This window comes from Andrographis paniculata, unplaced genomic scaffold (genome assembly GCF_009805555.1).
Source record: "Andrographis paniculata isolate CXL003 unplaced genomic scaffold, ASM980555v1 Contig26END, whole genome shotgun sequence".
Classification (NCBI taxonomy): domain Eukaryota; kingdom Viridiplantae; phylum Streptophyta; class Magnoliopsida; order Lamiales; family Acanthaceae; genus Andrographis; species Andrographis paniculata.
Genome location: NW_026137557.1, coordinates 846,693 through 867,240, shown reverse-complemented (window position 1 = coordinate 867,240; position 20,548 = coordinate 846,693). Strand labels below are relative to the sequence as shown.

Below are 20,548 nucleotides of genomic sequence, written 5' to 3'. Positions count from 1 at the left end.
AAAGGTAAAGCGGTAGACCGTTAATTCAGGTAAAAAAAAAAAATACCTCTCAAATTTCGACTTCTCACAAACCTCCAACCCTTTTCCGATCCATCCCCACACCCAAACAAATCCCGCCACCGCCACCACCACCACCGCCACCGACACGACGGCGAAAATTAACCGCCCCAATTTCCGGCCACCACCACCACGACGACGACGACGATCGATCAGTTACATAATCAATCGATCATGATTTGGGGCATACGTTTCCCGACTGCAATCATGATCCATCCAATCAAACACTCTCCATAGAATCTCTCCCAATCCCCAAATCAAGATCCGATCCCCAAATGTTGTTCATCTTCTTCATCCTCGGAACCCTAGGATTTCTGTCCTTATTGGGGCATTTCGTCGATCAGTCTGTGGGCACATCAATCCGATCCTTCGTCGACGAAAAGTTCGGGGCATTCCCCGATTTATTAATCTACTGTCTTCTCGAATGCGCCGTCATCGTCTTAATCTACCTCGACGCGATCCTATCGTTCCTATCGAACGAATTGTCGCGCCTTTTCGAGCTCCGAATCCCCTGTTTGCTCTGCACCCGCATCGACCATGCACTCGTAAACGGCAGCTCGAATTTGTACTACAACGAGTCGATATGCGACGTGCACAAGAAGGTCGTATCGTCACTCGCGTATTGCAACGCGCACAAGAAGTTGTCGGATAGTCACACAATGTGTCAAGGATGTCTTTTGTCCTCGGCCGCGGAGAGGGATTTTGAATTCGATAAGTATAAGTCGATCGTCGGGATTTTTCACAAGGACAACGTCGTCGATTGTTTTATCGAAGAGGATCCGAAGCTTAGGGTTAAGGCGTCGAAGAAGGAAGAGGTGACGGAGGTCGTGGATGAGAATAATCGAGTTTTGAGGTGTTCTTGTTGTGGGGAGACTATAAAGTCGCGATCGTCGTCTTCGAAGCATATGAGGAGTTTGTCGATGAATGTTCCTATTGCATCGTCTCCTCGGGTGCCTTTGGCGCGGATAAAGAGCGGAATCAATGTGGATTCGCCGCGGGTGAAGTTCTCGGAGGTTAAATTAGTATCGGATCCCAAGGTCGAGCTTCTAGACGACGTGGATACCTCATCGAACGTCGATATTAATGGTGAGTTGAATTTCCCGTAGTCTATTCTTTTTCCGCATTAATTAGAACTAAGCTTGACTCAGCTCGTTAAGAGTTCAACTCAGACTCATTTATAAAGATAATGAGCTAAAATTGAGCTCGGCTCGCGAATAGTTCAATTGAGCTAATTAAAAGGATAATTTTGTCATTTTGCATGCTATCGACAATTTCTTTGTTCTTTTTAGATGTATTTAGAAAATAATTTTGATGTAATATTTTAAACGAAAATTATTTTTTACATTAAAATTTACGGGACATTTGAATTTTTTGATAATAAATTCTATAATAGATATGGCCTCCGAGTCGAGCTTGAGCTAGTTTTGACCTTCTTAACGAGCTGAGTTAAGCCTATGATAAAAATATGTTTGATTTGAGCTCGAATAATATATATTTGAACTCACTCGACTCGTTTATCAACTCTAACATCGATACCTTGTTGAAAATCTTCGATCTTTTTTTGATTTGGTTTGGACAACGGTTAATATTAGCTTTTCGGCTAATTCTTTAGTTGTAAATCGAGAATAATAGAAGCGATTTATCCGACTTTATTAGTTCGTCATATGTATCATTTCTTCGTTTTCGTATGTTTCCAAAAACAGGTCGAATCGATACGAAAGCTGCGACAATGCCATTGCTACCCGACGCTTACGATCCCAACGACGAAGCTGCAAGAACGCCTAATTTCGCAAAGGGGAATAAATTTTTCGGAGCTGCATTGTCAGACACGGTGCAGATGAGTCCACAGTACGGAAACAGGGAAGTGAGAAGACCGATGCTCGAGAAAGTCGACTCTATTCTGGAGTCGAACGGCGCTGCGATCGATCCAGCGGCAGGTGACATCATAGCACGTATGAAGCGAAAAATCGAGTCGAATCGTAAGTCCCTCATGGTTCTGTACATGGAGCTCGACGAAGAAAGGAGCGCGTCCGCGATCGCGGCGAACAACGCGATGGCGATGATTACGCGGCTGCAGGCGGAGAAAGCCGCCGTACAAATGGAGGCATTGCAGTACAAGAGGATGAAGGAAGAACAGGCGGAATATGAGCAAGAAGCTCGACAGATGATGAGAGAGTTGCTGTTGAAGAGAGAGGACGACGTAAAGGCCTTAGAAGGCGAAATCGAGATGTACCGCGAAAAATACGGGCAGATGAAGAATGTCGACAGCGAGATCTGTGAAGTCGACGTCGAAGAAGATTATCAGCAGGACATACGGTCTCAGGCGATGTCAACGTTTAGTGAGAAATCGGAGTGTGGAAGCGCGAATGGAGTAGATCAGAACGAGAATGATAACGAAAATAGTTGCGCCGAATATAGTGGTAAAAATCCGGACGAAGATTTGGAAGGCGAGAGGTCGCATCTTTTAGAACTTCTGAAAAATATTGAGGGCAACGGTAGCGAAAAGGTTGAATCACCGGTCGAGATCGAAGATGATCAAAATAGTAAAGGTAGATGAATTCCTATAGCCTATCTTTCAAGATTTTTTTTTTTTTTTAAATCGTTACATCGATTTTTTGTTATTTTTTTTTATCTTTATAAATTAAAGCGACAAAGAGTTGAATTTTAGCAGATCGTGGCACTAAAGTCACTTTGCCGATTACAATATCTTGTCGCGTATTTAAGTTGTATGACGTCATTTCTTGAACATATTTACATTGCTTTTTTTTTTTTTTGCAGCCGAGGTTCAAAACAAGGCGATGTTCACGAGAGAATTATCGTCGATACGTGACAGGTTAAGAGTGATCGAAGCCGATAGTGGATTTCTAAAGCACACGGCGATGACTCTTGAAAAAGATGGCGAGGAGGGACCGAAACTACTAACCGAGATAGCTCAACACATTCGGCAACTAAGGCAACCGGACAAATTCCCCTCCGAAACCACTTTAGATGAGTAACAGCGAACTTCAACAAATTTTGCGCTTGTTATATGGCCGGAAAATCAAGCTAACCTCGAAAAAATGTGAAGGTAGAATTTTTTTTTTCTTTTTTACAGATTATTCGAACGAAAAATGTGTATCATATATCAACTTTAAGATAGCTCTGACTTCAAATTTTTCGATTCTTAGAGTTATTTTCATTTGTACAATACGGTAGACACCGGTATCGTTGAAACATAACGGTACCTTATTCACTATTCACTTAGCGTCTTTCATTTCATACATTCCGTAATTTTCAAACCGTTTATATTCTTGAGTACTGATTCGGTGATTCACGTCGATATCGGGTCAGCAAAGTTATGCACTCGGAGGCGAAATCCTCCCGCCAATATGATATTCATATATCTAATAATCACTTTTGTCATGTATATATATTTTTTTTATGCTACTTTATCGTATAAGTTTTCATTGTTTGCAACATTATTTACCTAGCAACATTATTTACCTAGAATTTTTTAAATTTGATCTTTGACAAAAATTTTAATTTGAAAATATAAGTAAACAAGAATAATATAAAAAGTAGACATTTGATATGATATATATATTTGTGATTTGATTTTTTTTTCTCTCTCCCTTTATTATGTTAATGTTGTTTTTCAATTACTCTCTATAAACATATTCAATATTTATACTTTATACAAAATATTACATTTAAAAATTACTTCTCCTCAGTTACAAATATCAAAATATAAATGTACAAGAAAATATTTATTTATTTTGTGAAATTGTAGAATTTTTTTTTTTTTTTCACGTACATAAAAATAATGAAAGTATTTAGTGTTATTAATTTTTTTAAAAAATTAATAAGAGAAAAATTTCTTTGACTCAAATAAATGTATTTCAGACTTACATAAGTTAAATCTTTTTTATTTATTTATTTTTTTCTCGAAATATTACATCTAAAATAAGTAGACATATTATTAATTGGTGATAGAGAGTTGACGAGGAGATTGGATATATAAAATTAAAGAAACAAACATTACAATCAAATAATCAATCAATAATATTGCAATGACTTATGACTCTCATAATTTCATTTAAATTAAAATTTTAGTGATGAAGATTATAGAAAATGACAAATAGATCCATTTCAACTAATCTCTCTCTCTCTCTATATATATATAATGAAACATATAAATTATGAATATTAAATATTTATTTTTTTAAATAAAATTATAAAGTGTGTTTGATCAATAACAATTCCTATGGCTTTCGATAAAAATAAATTATTCTTTTTCACGAAAAATTACATTAAAATATTGTTTAAAGCAAAATTCAAATAAAAACTTCAATCTCAAATCCAAATCAAATAAATATTCATATAAAATGTATATGTTCAATCACGTGTATTTAAACATAAAATATCAAATATAAAACAAACCAAAAACAAAACACACCCCATATATATAAATTTAAACACATATAATAATTAATTTTTTATGCATAGATATTAAAACTAGATAGATAAAATACTAAAATTTTCGGGATACCTAATTTATCATATTTAATAGCATCAAATTTTATTGAATTTCTCGGTATACGTATATTTTTGGCACAATATGATTGGCATACTAAAAATTTCAAAACAATACGAATATACAATTTTTGAAAATATTTTGTATATCAGCGCTTATCATTTTTTTTTTTCAATATATCTTTTGGTATAAATAAAAGTTTTCGGTAAATCAGGATGTAAAACTAATATGGTTAAAAAAATTTTAGTATAAAAAAATTCAATACAATATCAATTTTCAAGTTTTGACATACTCTGATATATCTGATATATCAAAAGTTTCACTACAGTATTTGTGTGATTTTTGGTATGCTAAAATTTTCGATCGAATATACAAGATGACTAAATTTTTTTGTATATCATACCAAACAATACCTAATTAAAACAAAACATGTCACTATAAATCAAATAAGGTGATAATTATGGTTCATAATATTGTGTATTTAATTCTTGACAATATTCACTAAACCAATTCACATTCTTCCATGTACTTTGTCACAAAGCAAATTTAATTAATTAATTAATTGAGTGACAAGATTTCAATTGAAAGTTGATTTATATTGACATTTATGTTTCATTGTTTTTAATTTTATTTAAAATGTAAACATTCTAAAATAATCAAAAAGTAGTATATCTCTTTCGAGTTTTCGTTAAATATTTTGTAAGAACATTTAACGGCTTTCATATGATATATATATTTTTCGATTGACCATTTAAGGGTTTTCATATGATATATCAAGGTTTCGGAAATTAACTCCTATCGATAATTTTTCAATTTCGACTCTCTTAATTTTGTGTTCTTTTTTGCCTTCAAGCTTTATCGATTTTGATCTTCGACTGTTTGACCTCAAACTCATGTGCATTGATGGCGCGCCAAAAACTTGAATATTAATTTAATATCTTAACAAATATTATTCAGTACTCGCAAATAAAATTTGAGTTTACCTTTTGAGTTTATCTATCAATACAATGGATTGAAATTTATATATTCATGATATTATTCGCTTGTCTTAATGATTAATCTTCTAACAAATATAAATTAAATCAAATCAAATCAAGCTCGTCAGCAACTTGTTTACTTTATCGTTCGATGTTAATTAGTGAGTGGATAGATAGAAATATGACGACAAAATTTGATGCATGTATGAATTTACTCTTTTAGTTAATATTTTTTTCAAATTTCTACTTTTAATCTTTTACGATTCTATATTAAAATTTTTTATTCATTTTTATAAATTATTATATTTAAACAAAAAATAAAATAAAAAATCGCCAACCAAACACACTTATATCTATAGTGCAAGAATTATAAGATATTAGTTGGGGACTTAGGTAATTAATACTTCAATAATTTTGTGATTGTGACTTGGATTATGTCGATAGTTGTACGTAGTACTTATAAAATATGCTCCGATTGCACGTAGGTTTGGTTGCGCGACTTCTTTTTAATATGTGAATGTGTATACACATCGATTCATTTAGATATATTTATTTATTTTTTTCTTAATTTTCCGACTATGTAGTTCTTATATTTTTCAGAAAAAATACACTAGTTTCTTTCAAAACATTAATCAAATTACTATACAAATATAAATTATAAACACAAATAAAATATATCCGTTTGTGTATATATATACTCTCTCAGTCCGCAATATAAATTACAAACAGAAACGCATTTTTGGTTTCCCAAATTATATAATGTGTCGTCAAAATATATATTATCGGATATATGTTGTCTTCTTTAGAAATAATATATATATTTTTTCTTTCCAAATAAATAGTTTATCTAATTAATCTAAGCAAAATTTCTATATTTCAAATTCCATTAATTTCAAATTTTCCTTTTCATTTTTATTAGATATTTTACCTAAAACAAAGTCACATCAAATATTTTTAATTTTTTTCACAAAATATTACTACTACTATAATATTAGCATTTTATTATGTACTCTCTCCGTTTCAAGTCAAAGGATCATTTGAGATTTTATAGTATATTAAAAAATAATAGTATTTTATTAATTAGTAGAAGTGTGTAAGAGTTTTTAATATTTTTATCATTTGAAGTAATTGTATATATAATGGTATATTTATAATTTAAGTAAAAATTAAAATTATTTTGGTATTAATACATAATTATTTTTTCTTAAATAAAAAAGAAATATTTGAAAATAGACAAACTTTGAATCGGAACAGAGGGAGTATAAAATATTTCAAAATTTTAAAAATATTTACTTAAATACAACTTATTATTCAAAATAAGAAACAAATCTAAAAAAAATTAATAATTATACCACATTACATCATATACTATCCATAAATCATTTCAATAATCCTTCCTAAAACCAAAGAATGGGTAACTAATTAAATCATATATCAATCATAATCATTTATCCCAAATAAATAATCGACTTACCAAAATCCCCAAAAAATTTAAAAAAATTCCCACACTATAAATTAAACCAAATCATTTTTAAAAAATAAAATCACAAATACTTAACAAAAAAACCTTAATCAATCAAACCCCATGGCCACATTTCAGCTTCTCCGATCACTCCCGCCGCTCCTCCTCCTCATCCTCCTCGCCGCCGCAGCCACGGCGGCTCCGGTGGACGACATTTGCCGGGAAACCAAAAACGCCGCGCTCTGCCTGTCGGTTTTAAATTCCGATGCCCGGAGCAAGACGGCGAATCTTCCGACGCTGGCGCAGATCGCCGTTGACGCGGCGGAGTTCGACGCCGGCCAGTCGAAGCAGAATATCGATCGAGCTCTGGTGGCGGAGAAGGACCCGAAAAGGAGAGCTAATCTTTTGCAGACGAAGAATCTATGGATGGATGCGCTGGACGCTGTTTTAGCCGCCGGGAGAGATTTGCCGGCGCGGCGGTACGCCGCCGTGAAGGCCAGCGGGAAGAAGATCAGCGATTCGGTTGCGGCGGCGGCGGCGAAGTGGAACGCCGGCGTGTTTCCGTACCTGAAGGAGGAAAGGAAGATTGAGATCGCCGGTGAGGCTATTGCTGTGATCGCCGGGAAACTGTGATATTTTTTGAAAAATAATAAAATTAAATTATATATATATATATTTATATATTTTAGTTTTATGGAATCTGAGTAATAGTAATGGTATTTTATAAAGCAGATGTTTTTGGTAATCTAAGGTTATGAGTTAGATTAAGTTTTTTTTTTTTTTTTAATTTAAATAATATTTGATTTGATTGTACTAATTTTATGGACTAAATAAATATTAATTTAAATTTAAAATATAAACAAAATGCATCATTATTTATAAAAAAAATATTTTATTTGTCAACTCACTTAATTACAAACATTTTTTTTGAGTAATTATGAAGCTATTTTTTTTTAATTTTTTATAAATACCCTTATTTTACTATTGGAACAAGTATAATATTTTTGTTAAGAAAATATCACATGTTAAACAATATAATGTGTTTGATTGATTTTTTTTAAGTCTTCGCTAGATTAATCAATTTTGGATTATTCCAAAATAGTTCTCGTTATTAAATTGGGCTCAAGTTGACTTGGTTGTAGCTGTCTATTTAGTGACGGGACCGGGACCAGTAGTAAAAGTTCGGGGAAGCAAAATCGTTCAATGTTGTTTTTCTTATTCATAGTATACTTCGACAAAAACTAAAAAGATTGGAAATTTTAAATGTTTTAAAAAAAAATTCAATAAAATTACATAAAATTTAATATTTATTTTACTATAAAAAATAAAATTTAAAGATTAAAAGTATAAATCAACCAACAAATAAATTTTTTATAATTTTTTATATTACAAAATAAAAAATTAGGATGACAAATTACTATAAAATACATCATTTTATTATTTTTAATATAAAAAAATATATATATCTTGAGGGTTGGGTCAATTGACCCTCCTAAGTCCCGTGTAATTCCGCCATTGTGTCCACTTGATCCGTCCAACATTATCAATCAAAACAAAAGAAAAACAATAATAGTTTACTTTCAACATTTTTTAGTTTTGATTTTGATTTAAACAGAATTTTAGAGATGTTCGAGAAAGAATATTATATTTTTATTAAAATTAGTGGGTTCTTTTAGCAAAAAAATAACATAATTTTCCAACAAATTAATATTATACATATATTTATTATTATTTTTTATATTATCTATATAATTTTCTATACTTCACGATAAAAAAATATCTATTCAACCAAACACAAAACAAACAAATGATGTGTTTTAAAAAATAGATTTGTTTGGTTTTGGTTTCAACCTCAAAAAAATGGCATGTTCAAAACAAATAAATTTTGTATCTGAATTATTATTATTATTTTTTTGTGATAATTTAAAAACAAATATTGTTGGATTTTTGTCCTTATGGTCTACCCCGAATAAATACACAAATACACACTCGTCTCGCAGCCCGAGCGCATTCGGGCCTGGCCCATGTCCCGACCTCACTGTCCGTCCGACTGCGTCCCAACTTAGCGACCTGTCCGACTTCACCAACCGCTTGACTACTTCCTGATTCAGGGATCTGTCCTGAGTCGGACCATCCGTCCGACTCCGTCCGACTTCGTCCGACTTGGACCATCCGTCCGACTCTGTCCGCATGACTTCGTCTGATTTCGACCGACCGTCCCGACTTCGTCCTGGCTTGGACCGTCCCGACTTCGTCCTGGCTTGGACTGTCCCGACTTCGACCGTCCGCCCGACTTCATCCCAACTTGGACCATCCGCATACATACTGACAGTCTGACCTTATGCCTCCCGACCTTGACCCACGTCCTGATCCGACCCGACTAGGATCCGCGTCTTTTTCCTTAGCCACGTCCCTGGCCGTCCGATCTGGGGCTTTGATCCTGTCCGTCCATTCGACCTGTATATATATATATACTTGGAGTGTGAGAGAGAATTTGAATTCGATACATCACCCACTCTCTCTCACAAAGCTTACCCTCTCTAGCCTCTCTCTCTCTCGATTGTTTCTCTCACTCTCTCGTCCGACGGCGGTTCACGGCGGTTGTTTGTGCAGTGCCTTTCCTCCTGTGTCTGTGGAGTTCCTTTGGCACCTGTTTCCCCTGTGTGTGTGTTGTTCGCAGCCGAAAGGGGCTCGTTCAACTGTAGGCTTGTGGTTTCTGTTTCCTGTATGCCTGTTACTGTTACTGTGGGGGTGTTTTGTGGTTGTGAGTCGTGGTGTTGTGGCCGATGTGCTTGTGTTAGTCGCGATTCGAGTGTGTATGTGTATATTTTGTGTTTCGAGTGGTTAGGGGCTGAGCCTAGCCAAAACTAGTTAAAGTTTTTGTTCGATTTTCTTAATAAAGAATTTGATCCTTTTCCGCAATTTTCAATAACAAATATATTCTAAAAAAATAATAAAGTTAAAAGATAATTATTATAACATATGCTCTTAGATAGTTTTTGAGAATATATTTGTTTTTAAATTATGATCTAAACAATAATTTCAATAATAAGATTTTGTAAACAAAATACTACTCCATATATATATATACACACACGCGCATATATAAAATAGTAAAAATTAAATAAGAAAAAAATTATAGAAAAGAAACGAAAAACAAATCATAATTTTTTGGATGAATTTTGTAACTTGATCGAGCCAAATGTTTGTTAAAATATTTTTAAAAGTACTTTAATAAAATAAGGTTAAATTACACAAAATTCATACTTAGTTTCACGAAATTGTGCAAAATCTCTCATTCTTTCAAAATAGCGTCAAACTCCCTCGTGTTTTATAAATTTTGCATTTTACCTCATCGGCCGTTCTTATTTAACGGTGTTTGACATGCACGCGTTCAAAATGCGAATAAGTTTTACAATCTTCATTTCTAAATCATTAAATTACAAATATATTCATTATTCGTATTATTTAACCCCAAAAAACAATAAAGATACTCGAAAATAGTTATTTTTCTTTGTTTTTAAAAGTTTTTTTTCAATGTTCTTTGAGACTAAATATAAAAGAAATTAATATATTTATAATTTTAGAAATTTATAAATTAGTAACCTAAAATTTATTTATAAGTTCGTATAAGTCTAACACCGTTACATAAATTTAGCTATAAAATAATACTCCTGCTGCCCTAATAGGATTATTATATATAAATAAATTTCATACAAAAAATACTTGATGAGCAAATTGACCAAATCGGGCTCGTGATTACACATAACTACCTTTTTTGCAGGGGCGACGCTCCAAGGTTAAATCCGTAATTTCAGTTACGCCGCTGAAATTTGAATTCCCGCTTTGCTCGCAGGGTTAGTTTTTCAAACTTTCGAAATCCCTCCCGCTCGGAGATTCTCGAAACCTCCTCCCCGCCATAGCCACCGATCCTTCTTAACGGCCTCACCGCGGGAACAATCACAGGTCAGTCTTTACCGATTTCTTGTGTGCACAAATCAATTATTTGTGATTGGGGTGTGTTTGGAACGGGAAAGTGTTCGGAGGTCAGATGTCTTCCAATTGGGCCGGGTATACACTCTCTGTTGATTCTGGATCGAAGGATGCACCCTACTGCCGCAAGCAGAAGTCGCTCGGTCTGTTGTGCACCAAGTAAGTGATGGGTGATGATTTTTATTATTATCTATCGCATGGAGGATCGATTTGCTAATTTGGAATTCGCAGCTTTTTATGTTTGTACAATCGGGAGGGAGTCGAGACGATTGGGCTCGACGATGCAGCCACGCGATTAGGTAAATTTTTTGAATTAATTTGATATTGAATTTGAATTTATTCCACCTGAATTCATGTTTTGTATGGATCTGTTCGTAGGAGTGGAGAGGCGGCGGATCTATGATATTGTGAATGTTCTTGAGAGTGTTGGGGTAATAGCTTTTTCGTTTGTGAAATTCCTCCTGAATTGAATAGATCTTCAATTTTAAGCTGATTGTTAGGGTTTATGGAAATTGTAAATTTCAGATTCTCGCAAGGAAAGGGAAAAATAGATACTCATGGAAGGGATTCGTGGCTGTGCCCAAGGCTTTGGACGACCTGAAAGTACTAATTTCCAGTTTATTTTTCTGCCTTTTTCCATTGATGAATCAATTGCTCATCTGCTTTCCATTGTTCGTAACTCTTAACTTTATGGTTCTACAGAAGGATGGTTTAAGGGATATTGGACAAACAGCTGATAGTGGCTCTGAGAAAGTATGCATTCTTAATTCACTTATTCACCTATTCCGTGTTATAATTCATAGAGATATATTGCATGTGGCTTAGGATTTTGGAAGATTTCTTGACACATTTAATTTTGGAGTTAGGTTTTGGAGAAACTATGGATCTTATTTCACTTCTTCACCATAGCTCTTAGAAATATATTGCTAAGGGGTTAGGTTTTTGAAAGGTTTCTTGACACATCTATTTTTGGAGTTAGGTTTCCAAGAAACTATGGATCTTATTTCACTTCTTCACCATAGCTCTTAGAAATATATTGCAAAGGGCTTAGGTTTTTGGAAGGTTTCTTGACACATTTATTTTTGGAATCAGGTTTCAGATGATGAAGACGAGATGTGTTCAGATATGAACAACCTCAGTCAGAATGAGAAGTCAGATTCAAATTCCGTCCCGAAATCTGGAAGCCAACCCAAACTTGGTATATTAACCTAACTCATTTCGGGAAGATAAAGCTCTGTTCTATTATATGTGTTTTACTCACTCTGGTGGACTAAGATAGGTTTATTTTCTATGTTCAGGTGAAAATAGAAAAGAAAAGTCACTAGGGCTTCTTACACAGAACTTTGTTAAGCTCTTTCTTTGCACAGAGGTGAGTTTTGATGCTATATTCTTTATGATGTTATATGCTATAATTACTTCTAGCTCTTGAAAGAAAAATAACATTGTGCAATCTAACAAACATACAATGGAAAAAATAAATAAAAATGATGAAAAAAAGAAGAATATTGAAATTATTCATATAAGAGTATAGTGAGATGGTGAGGATGAGGGAAGAAATTATGTCTGGACTCTGATTTAGATTTGATTAACTTTGATTATCTATCAATCAAAGTATATGTATCTAATTATTTTTGCTTATAATTATTTATGAACTACGATTATATATTTTTTTTTTTACTTTTATTAGTTTGAACGATAATTATTATATTAATCTATAAGTTTTATTATGTATATTTATTGTGAATTTTATATAAAATAATTTCTATATTGTATATTTTAAAATTTTTAAATAGCAGTCATTTTGTTATTCAGAATTTTAGAGGTTGACTGTCATGCAATGCTGTTCGAGATTGACAATTATGTTTTCAGCTCATAGTGAACGGTACTGCTCTGATTTTCGATGCCACGTCTTAGAATTATGGGTATGTTCTTCTCCCTTTCAGATGAATACAATTTCTTTAGATGAAGCAGCAAAGATTTTGCTCGGCAATGGAAATCAAGCATCAATGACCACAAGAAGTAATACAATCTTCTTATTAAGTTAAAAAAAAATGAAGGCTCTGAAGTTCTTCTACTGACAATGTTTTTCTAAACTACTTTTGCAGCTAAAGTTAGAAGGTTATACGACATTGCTAATGTGCTATCTTCAATTAACTTCATCGAAAAGGTGTCTTCAATGAGTTATACTAAACTGGATTGTAATGGTTCTTCAATCTTCACTCTTCATCGTTTAAGTGCTCAATGTTAGTTATGAATTCCTTGCAGACTCAACACCCTGAAACAAGGAAGCCTGCTTTTAGATGGTTGGGGCTGAACGGGAAACCGGACAATGGAACTAAGGATTCCATAGTTGCTAGTGAGAGTAATAAGAGGCTGTTTGGTACCGACCTCACTAACACTACTGCAAAGAGAATGAAGACAATGGATAATGCAAAGCAAATCCGGAAGCCGCAGAATCCAATTCGAGTTAAACAAGAGACAGAAACTGATGATGAAAGGACACAATCGGCTGGAAACAGTTACCAGTTTGGCCCATTTGCACCTGCCAATGTCCCCAAGATTGCAACCTCCCAAAATGATGGAAAAGAGGCCATCGATTGGGAAAGCTTCGCCTCTACGTACAAGCCTCAGTATCATAACCAAGGTATTGATTGATGACTGTTAAGACACTATCTTCAATGTTGAAGGATGAAGAACATTCGAACAAATGATATAACAAATGTGTGCATACCTTTTCTTGATTGATTTTCTCAGCCCTGAAGGATCTTTTCTCACATTATGTCGAGGCGTTGAAATCATGGTACTCTGAGGTTGCTGGGAAGAATCCTATACAACTGATGTCCTAACTGGTTTGGTTCAAACCGGGAAGGATTAACAATGAGAGAGCAATTGAGGTAAAGCTAATTGACTAATTTGAGTATTGATTTGTGAAGGCATGATGTATGTTCTCGATGCCTGTCCTTTACAGAAACTAGTTCTTACATGTGATTTTAGAGCAACCCATTGCCGTTGCTGATTTGAATTTGCGATTTCATGTACATCTAGGGACCTTAGCATCCTGCCTATTGTTCTTGTAGCTTTGTGTATCGACCTCCTGAGCTCAATGTGATCGGTATTACATACATTTGGCTTTAGATTTAGAAACATATCTGTGAATGAGCTTTGCTACCTCACTTGAAGCTTATAAATGATCGGTACAAGGCATGAGATCTAAAATTTAACACCAAATTACAAATAACATTTGATGCATTCATAGTCTGTACAGATAACATTGACTATGAATAGCTATGCAAGAAAGTGTTTTAGGAATGATATCTTCGTGGTTGCTGATTGCTTCTCAAAGATCGTCCACTTCATAACTTGTTGGCGAACAATTGATGCTGTTCATGTGGCACAATTATTCTTTCGGGAGGTTTATCTCATGCATGGCCTTCAGTAGTCAATTGTTTTCGACTGTGATACTCACATTTTGAGCTATTTTTTTTGGAGAAGTCTATAGGGTAGGCAAATACTCGTTTGAATTTCAATAGTGCTTACCACCCGCAAAAAGATGGATAGATTGAGGCTGTTAACGGTTTATTGGGCAATATTTGTTCTTGGGAATCCTGTTTAAGTCAAGCAAAATTTGAGCACAATTGCGTGGATCGGAGCGCATGATATTGTCCTTTTCTGGTGGTTTATGTTGTTATTCCCAAGCTGAAGACCTTACAAAGGACCTCCTCGATGTCCATGCACATACTTAACAATGATTACACGCTTTCAATGCTAAATACAAGGAGGTTGCCAATGCTCGCCGTCGCCCTTTGGAGTTGGAAATCGGTGATTTTGTTCGGAGTTGTATATGTATATATATTCTAAAGATTAAGTCAACTTTATTACAAGATCTTTGTGTTTTCAATTATTTGTTAACTGTACAGTAATTTTTTTTTCTCCCTAAAAACATCATATTTTACATTCATGTTTTGTCTAATACAAATTAGGACTAATTATGTACTTATAATATATTAATATAGGGCCTCTAAGAATAGAGTTACTTTAAAAATTTGTAAGAGATTCTTTGTATTAAAATAGGACACATTATATTTGTATAATAAATAGATAATGATATTTATTTTTCAACATTATAATGGAGTTAATAGGAATAGTAATTATTGGTCTTATAATCAGTTTTTTTTTTTTAATTTTTAATTTTTAATTTTTTTTTTAATTTTCCAAAAGATTATCATTGTCTACTTCATATTGATATTAAAAAATATCTCTCGATGTGAATTAAATTATTTCAATTTGGCATATTTAACTTAATCAAAGAAAATACTTTATTGAAATCAACACGTCAAATTTCGATATTGCAACAACACGACTATGATAGACAAGCAATACAATCTGACTGTAGGATGATCATTTCGACTATTTGCGAACCGGACAATATTTTAGGCTGTTGTTTTTTGTGTGGAAGTTTCACTATTCAATTTAATAAGTTTTCTTAGAAGTTCTCCATCTCTCCATCATAAAAAATAAATTTTAAGGTTGAAGGATTCATCCATGGCATATCAAGTAAGTTGTCGAAACTTTTCGGTAGACTATGGTTTCTACTATAGTTGTTATTGCATTAGACCAACACAATTATCATCTATGCAATAGGTTGTCGCAAAAAAATATTAAATAAATTTTTGTCTTTCTTGTTGACAACTTTGGAGAGACTTCGATCTTGGTTTGTTTAAGTGGAACATATTAAGAGGATATCTCCATATTTGAATCTCCAAATATAATTCAATAACCGAACTAAGTTAACAAACACAGTTGTTACAATCACTTGACAATTGCACAATTTTTTTTTTCTTATAACTCTCGTGGTTAATATTTCGCGCGCACACAAGACTTGATGCCATAAATGTCCGTATTTCACACCATATACACGACAAAATATACAATCTTGCTTGCAAAATATATCTTATCACTAAGGCCCGGCACGACTTCACTTCTACATGTTAGTAGCACACCTAAGTATCTCTAGACGATTTTCTTGCGTGCTACATGGAATCCAACTTACTTTTATAGGATTACTTACTACATGAATACATACAAATTTTAGGATCCAACTCCGGAGTTAGTAACAGATCTTGATCATTCACGACAACAAAAAATACTTGTTTTTATCAAATTTATTATTTGATCTTTACAACAATATCACGTAACTTATACACATCCTAAACATAGAATTTACTCTCTATGGTATTCTTTGTGGATAAAATATCGAATGGGGCTATCCTTAACCACTTACACAACTGTTATTGTGTCTTATATAGTATTAAAATGGCTAAGTTATGGATTATACCTTTGATGTTGGAGTTTTTGTGTTTGGACATAGGTTTAGGACTTGGTTTGAGATTTTAGTCTTTCATCAATTTTTTTCCTTAAAAACATTAAATCACAGACTTATTTTTCATTTTTATATTCCATCAAAAATTATTTTTACATTCAAATTACAATAGATCACATAACTGTTCTTATTCAAAACCTTTACTACTCCCAATCCCAAACCCACATCCAAACGCACAGGTTCTTTAATCATTCATATTTGTTTGTATGTTTTGATCATACATAGAAAATCTTTTCCTCTTGGAAAAAGAAAAATCATCAAACAGTTGGGTATTTTTTACTTTGAATTTTGGATTTCGGTTTTGATTTAACTAGTAGCTGGATGTAATAACGTATTGTGATATGAAATAATATATTTTTACATAGACTCGTTAAAGAAATTGAAGCAAAAAGCTCAAAGAGAACATAACCTTAAATTTATTTTAAACCTATTTTTTAATTTAGATTTCACATCTACTAATTATATTTTTATTGCATAAAAGATATATACATTTTCAACTAAAAAACTAATCCGAAACACCACACTAACAAATACAAAAATAAATTTGTTAAATTGGAATCTTCTACCTCTGATTCATTTTCATACATACCTAACCAATAAAATATTTCACTCTTTAAAAATGAAAGCTTCTTTTGACAAATTTTGCTGGCAACAAGTGGTATTAAAAGATTGTTCTTATTACTTCATATTGTAATTTGTCATAAAAAATTTCAGTTTGAATCTGTTCATCCAAAGAAAGCTGAACCAGAAACTGTTTCTTCAATTTTGGTGCAAAAATATATTCATATTAGCTGCAGATTTTAGTTTCTTCAGCAGTCAGCAAGTTATCAGATTAAAAAGGGCTAAAGAGATGGCTGTAGCTGCTTATGCATCGTTGGTTTCTCTTACTCATGTCCTCGACAACATTCATTACCGTGCTCAGCTTCGTCGCCTTCATGTGGACATAACACGGATTGAATTTCTCCAGGAGAGCATCAATTTCTTGGTGGAGTTCCTTGAATTGAACCATGGAAGAAAAGGCCAGGAGATTGAAGATCTTTGGAGACAAATATCTGAAGCTAGTTTTGAGCTCGAAGAAACTTTTGACTTACATGTTGTGAGCCAACTTCAGAAGGAATCTCCGGGAGAAAATAGTGATATGGGTGGGAGAGCATTTGACGAAGATTTGGACACTATGATCCAAAAGTTTGACTATATCAAGCGAGAGCTGTCGATGGTTGAAGAGGCAGTGGAGGAGTTCATGGTTGAAAAGCAAACCAGAGCTTCTGTTCCAGCAGTTGGTTCTTCAACTGCTGCATCCTCCATTGCAAAGAATACTATTGTGGGACTTGGCGAACACGTTGCCAACATTAAGGGTGAGCTAGCAAGATATGATGGCAATCTTCAAATCATACCAATTGTCGGTATGGGCGGTATTGGCAAAACTACTCTTGCTAAAAAGGTTTATGAGGATAAATATGTTGTCGAACGCTTTGTTGTGCGCATTTGGCTTACAATTTCTCAGGAGTATAGTGTCAATGAAATCCTCCTTGGTCTTATCAATGAGGGAAAAGTTGAAAGACATGGTGGAAATTCAGATGTACCTGGAGAAGTATTGCGCAAAAAGTTGTATGGTAGAAGATACTTGATTGTTATGGATGACATATGGACTCTTCAAGCTTGGGATGATTTAAGGAGGTTCTTTCCGAATAATAGGAATGGAAGTCGGATTATTTTGACCACTAGGCTATCACACGTGGCTGGTTCTTTAAGTTCTCACGACCCTTATTCAATGACATTAATGGACATGAATACAAGCTGGAGTTTATTTTGTCAAACTGTATTTGGAGAAGAAAATTGTTCACATCGAGAATTGGAGCAAATCGGAAGGCGGATTGTCAGAAATTGCAGAGGACTTCCTTTACAAATTACTGTTATAGGAGGACTACTTGCAAAGTCGGGCATGAAGAAAGAATATTGGGAATCAGTCGCTAAAAATGTAAGTTCCTTTGGCAATGCAAGTGATGGCGAACATTGTTTCAATATATTACTTTTGAGTTATAATAATCTGCCTATATATCTCAAGCCATGTTTCCTCTACATGAGAGCTTTCCCTGAAGATGCTGAAATTGAAGTCTCAAATCTAATCAGATTATGGGTTGATGAAGGTTACATAACAATAAAAGAAGATAAAATTTTGGAAGAACAAGGTGAGGAATATTTGAAAGATCTTGTTGATAGAAATCTACTTTTTGTGCGTGAACAAAACGAAGTGACGGGGGAATTAGAAACATGCGGCATCCATGATCTTTTGCGAGACCTATGCATTAGTGTATCCACAAAAGTGAATTTTTTTTGTTCTCCAAGAATACAAAACATCAGTCTAAAATCTGATAGAAGATTGTGTTTCCTATGTGGAGGTTTAGTCAAAGAAGAAGATGAATGGGGAAATCTCTTTGCACTTAATGTTATTCCGCCATCAGCTTCGAGTAGCAATCCTCCTGTTTGTGGTAAGTGTGAAGTGACTTATTCACATATAAAAACACTAAGATTTGTGAAGGTCATCGATGAAGTTGGTGTAGCTCATGATTCACTTATGCAACACACTAGATTACGCTATGTCTCTGTCACATTGAATAAGACCCTAATGTTTATAACTCCTTCGATGCTACATTTGCTATGGAACCTTCAGAGTCTATTTTTCCAAGATTCACCTTTGGTAGTTTTACCATCTGAAATCTGGGAGCTGCCGCAACTTAGAACTATTGACTTCAAGGATGTGGTGTTTCCGAAGCCTCCAAATTCTCATGTCGGAGAGAAAGATGCTTTTACTCTGAAGAATCTTCAAAGCCTAGGCAGTGCAAGGAACTTTGAGCTCACTGATGAGATTCTTGATGGAATTCCTAATTTGAAGGAACTAGTAATAAAGTATGATAAGCGTCTGAGAGGGTTGGATACTTCTTTGTGTTATCTTGCCAGATTGCCGAAACTTGAAACACTAATTGTCCAAAATACATTGCAGAACATTGGCTTTCCAAATTCGCTCAAACTGTTGGTTCTGAAGAGATGCAGAATTCCTTGGAGTGGTATGTCCATAGTTGGTTCATTACCAAATCTTGAAAAACTTATTTTGATGTATACTGCTGAAGGCTCTGAGTGGAATCCAACTGAAGGGGAATTTCTTCGATTAAAAGCTTTGATGATTCATGGTAGTGATGTAGTACAATGGGGAGCTGATCAAAACCACTATCCTGTGCTTAAGATTCTTTCACTGTCTAACTTACCTTCATTGGAAGAAATCCCTTTAGGTGTTGGAGATATACCAACACTGCGCGAAATTAATCTGAGCAATTGTAGCAAGTCTGCTGCGGATTCGGCATACCTAATATTAGAGGAACAACTGAGCATGGGAAATGATAATCTCAAGATTGAAGTTTATGAATATTCTGAAGATGAAGATGACGAGTCAGAAAGCGAAGATGAAGATGAAGGCGAAGACACAGTAAAAGATCAAGATCAAGATGACGATTCGGAAGGCGAAGACAAAGAAAAAGATGAAGATCAAGATGAAGATGATGAGTCTACCTGATGGCCTAAGGACAGAAGAAGAAGAAGATGATGAAAGGTATGTATTGAAGGAAGAGTTCTAAATTGATTCAGTAATATCCAGTAAAATTTTTTAGTGGTTTTAGTAAAGAGGAGAATGTTGCTTCTTGCTTGGTATCATTTGCAATGTAATAATAGTGATCAATAAGAGAAAATTGCAAAAAATATTCTCCATGTATACCCGATTATCATTCTTCTCATTTATTTATCTAGCTGGCAAAATATATTATATACGTTTGCAAAAATCGCCATTTATGTACTTTTTTCCATGCATCATGTTAACACGACAACTGTTCTAGGCGCGGCCAAAGGAAAGAAATGATGCATTTTGCAAATATGTAGAATATATTTTGACAGAAAGATAAATAAATCACAAAAGTATTAATTAGGTATACGTGAAGGATATATTTTTGCAATTTTACCTGCTCAATAACATAGCTACACGGAAGTTTCATTATAGCTACACGGAAGACATTATTGTTATGATGTGTGGACGAATTATTTAATGTCTATCTTGGTTTCTTTGCAAATACTATTGGCATCTGTCTTCCTTTTTAACTGTATGATTTAATTAAGTAGCT

The 20,548-nt window shown here is 33.9% G+C and overlaps 4 protein-coding genes across 4 annotated transcripts; all 4 read left to right on the top strand.

The window, feature by feature from the left end:
* The first annotated feature begins 32 nt into the window (after nt 1–32).
* On the top strand, nt 33–3,374 carry LOC127246026 (probable myosin-binding protein 5). Its single transcript, XM_051267202.1, has 3 exons — nt 33–1,143; nt 1,761–2,606; nt 2,836–3,374. Exons 1-3 carry the CDS (start codon nt 333–335, stop codon nt 3,051–3,053), a joined length of 1,875 nt encoding a protein of 624 aa, XP_051123159.1. The 5' UTR covers nt 33–332; the 3' UTR covers nt 3,054–3,374.
* Nucleotides 3,375–7,113: 3,739 nt separating this feature from the next.
* On the top strand, nt 7,114–7,642 carry LOC127246171 (uncharacterized). Its single transcript, XM_051267421.1, has one exon. It carries the CDS (start codon nt 7,133–7,135, stop codon nt 7,640–7,642), a length of 510 nt encoding a protein of 169 aa, XP_051123378.1. The 5' UTR covers nt 7,114–7,132.
* Nucleotides 7,643–10,853: 3,211 nt separating this feature from the next.
* On the top strand, nt 10,854–14,165 carry LOC127246101 (E2F transcription factor-like E2FE). Its single transcript, XM_051267313.1, has 11 exons — nt 10,854–11,161; nt 11,234–11,301; nt 11,381–11,433; nt 11,528–11,605; nt 11,705–11,755; nt 12,095–12,200; nt 12,301–12,371; nt 12,946–13,021; nt 13,108–13,169; nt 13,268–13,646; nt 13,757–14,165. The coding sequence occupies exons 1-11, from the start codon at nt 11,061–11,063 to the stop codon at nt 13,846–13,848; spliced, it is 1,137 nt and encodes a 378-aa protein (XP_051123270.1). The 5' UTR covers nt 10,854–11,060; the 3' UTR covers nt 13,849–14,165.
* Nucleotides 14,166–17,232: 3,067 nt separating this feature from the next.
* LOC127246170 (putative late blight resistance protein homolog R1A-3) lies at nt 17,233–20,367 on the top strand. The gene has a single exon (XM_051267420.1). The coding sequence runs from the start codon at nt 17,233–17,235 to the stop codon at nt 19,948–19,950; it is 2,718 nt and encodes a 905-aa protein (XP_051123377.1). The 3' UTR covers nt 19,951–20,367.
* The last annotated feature ends 181 nt before the right edge of the window (nt 20,368–20,548 follow it).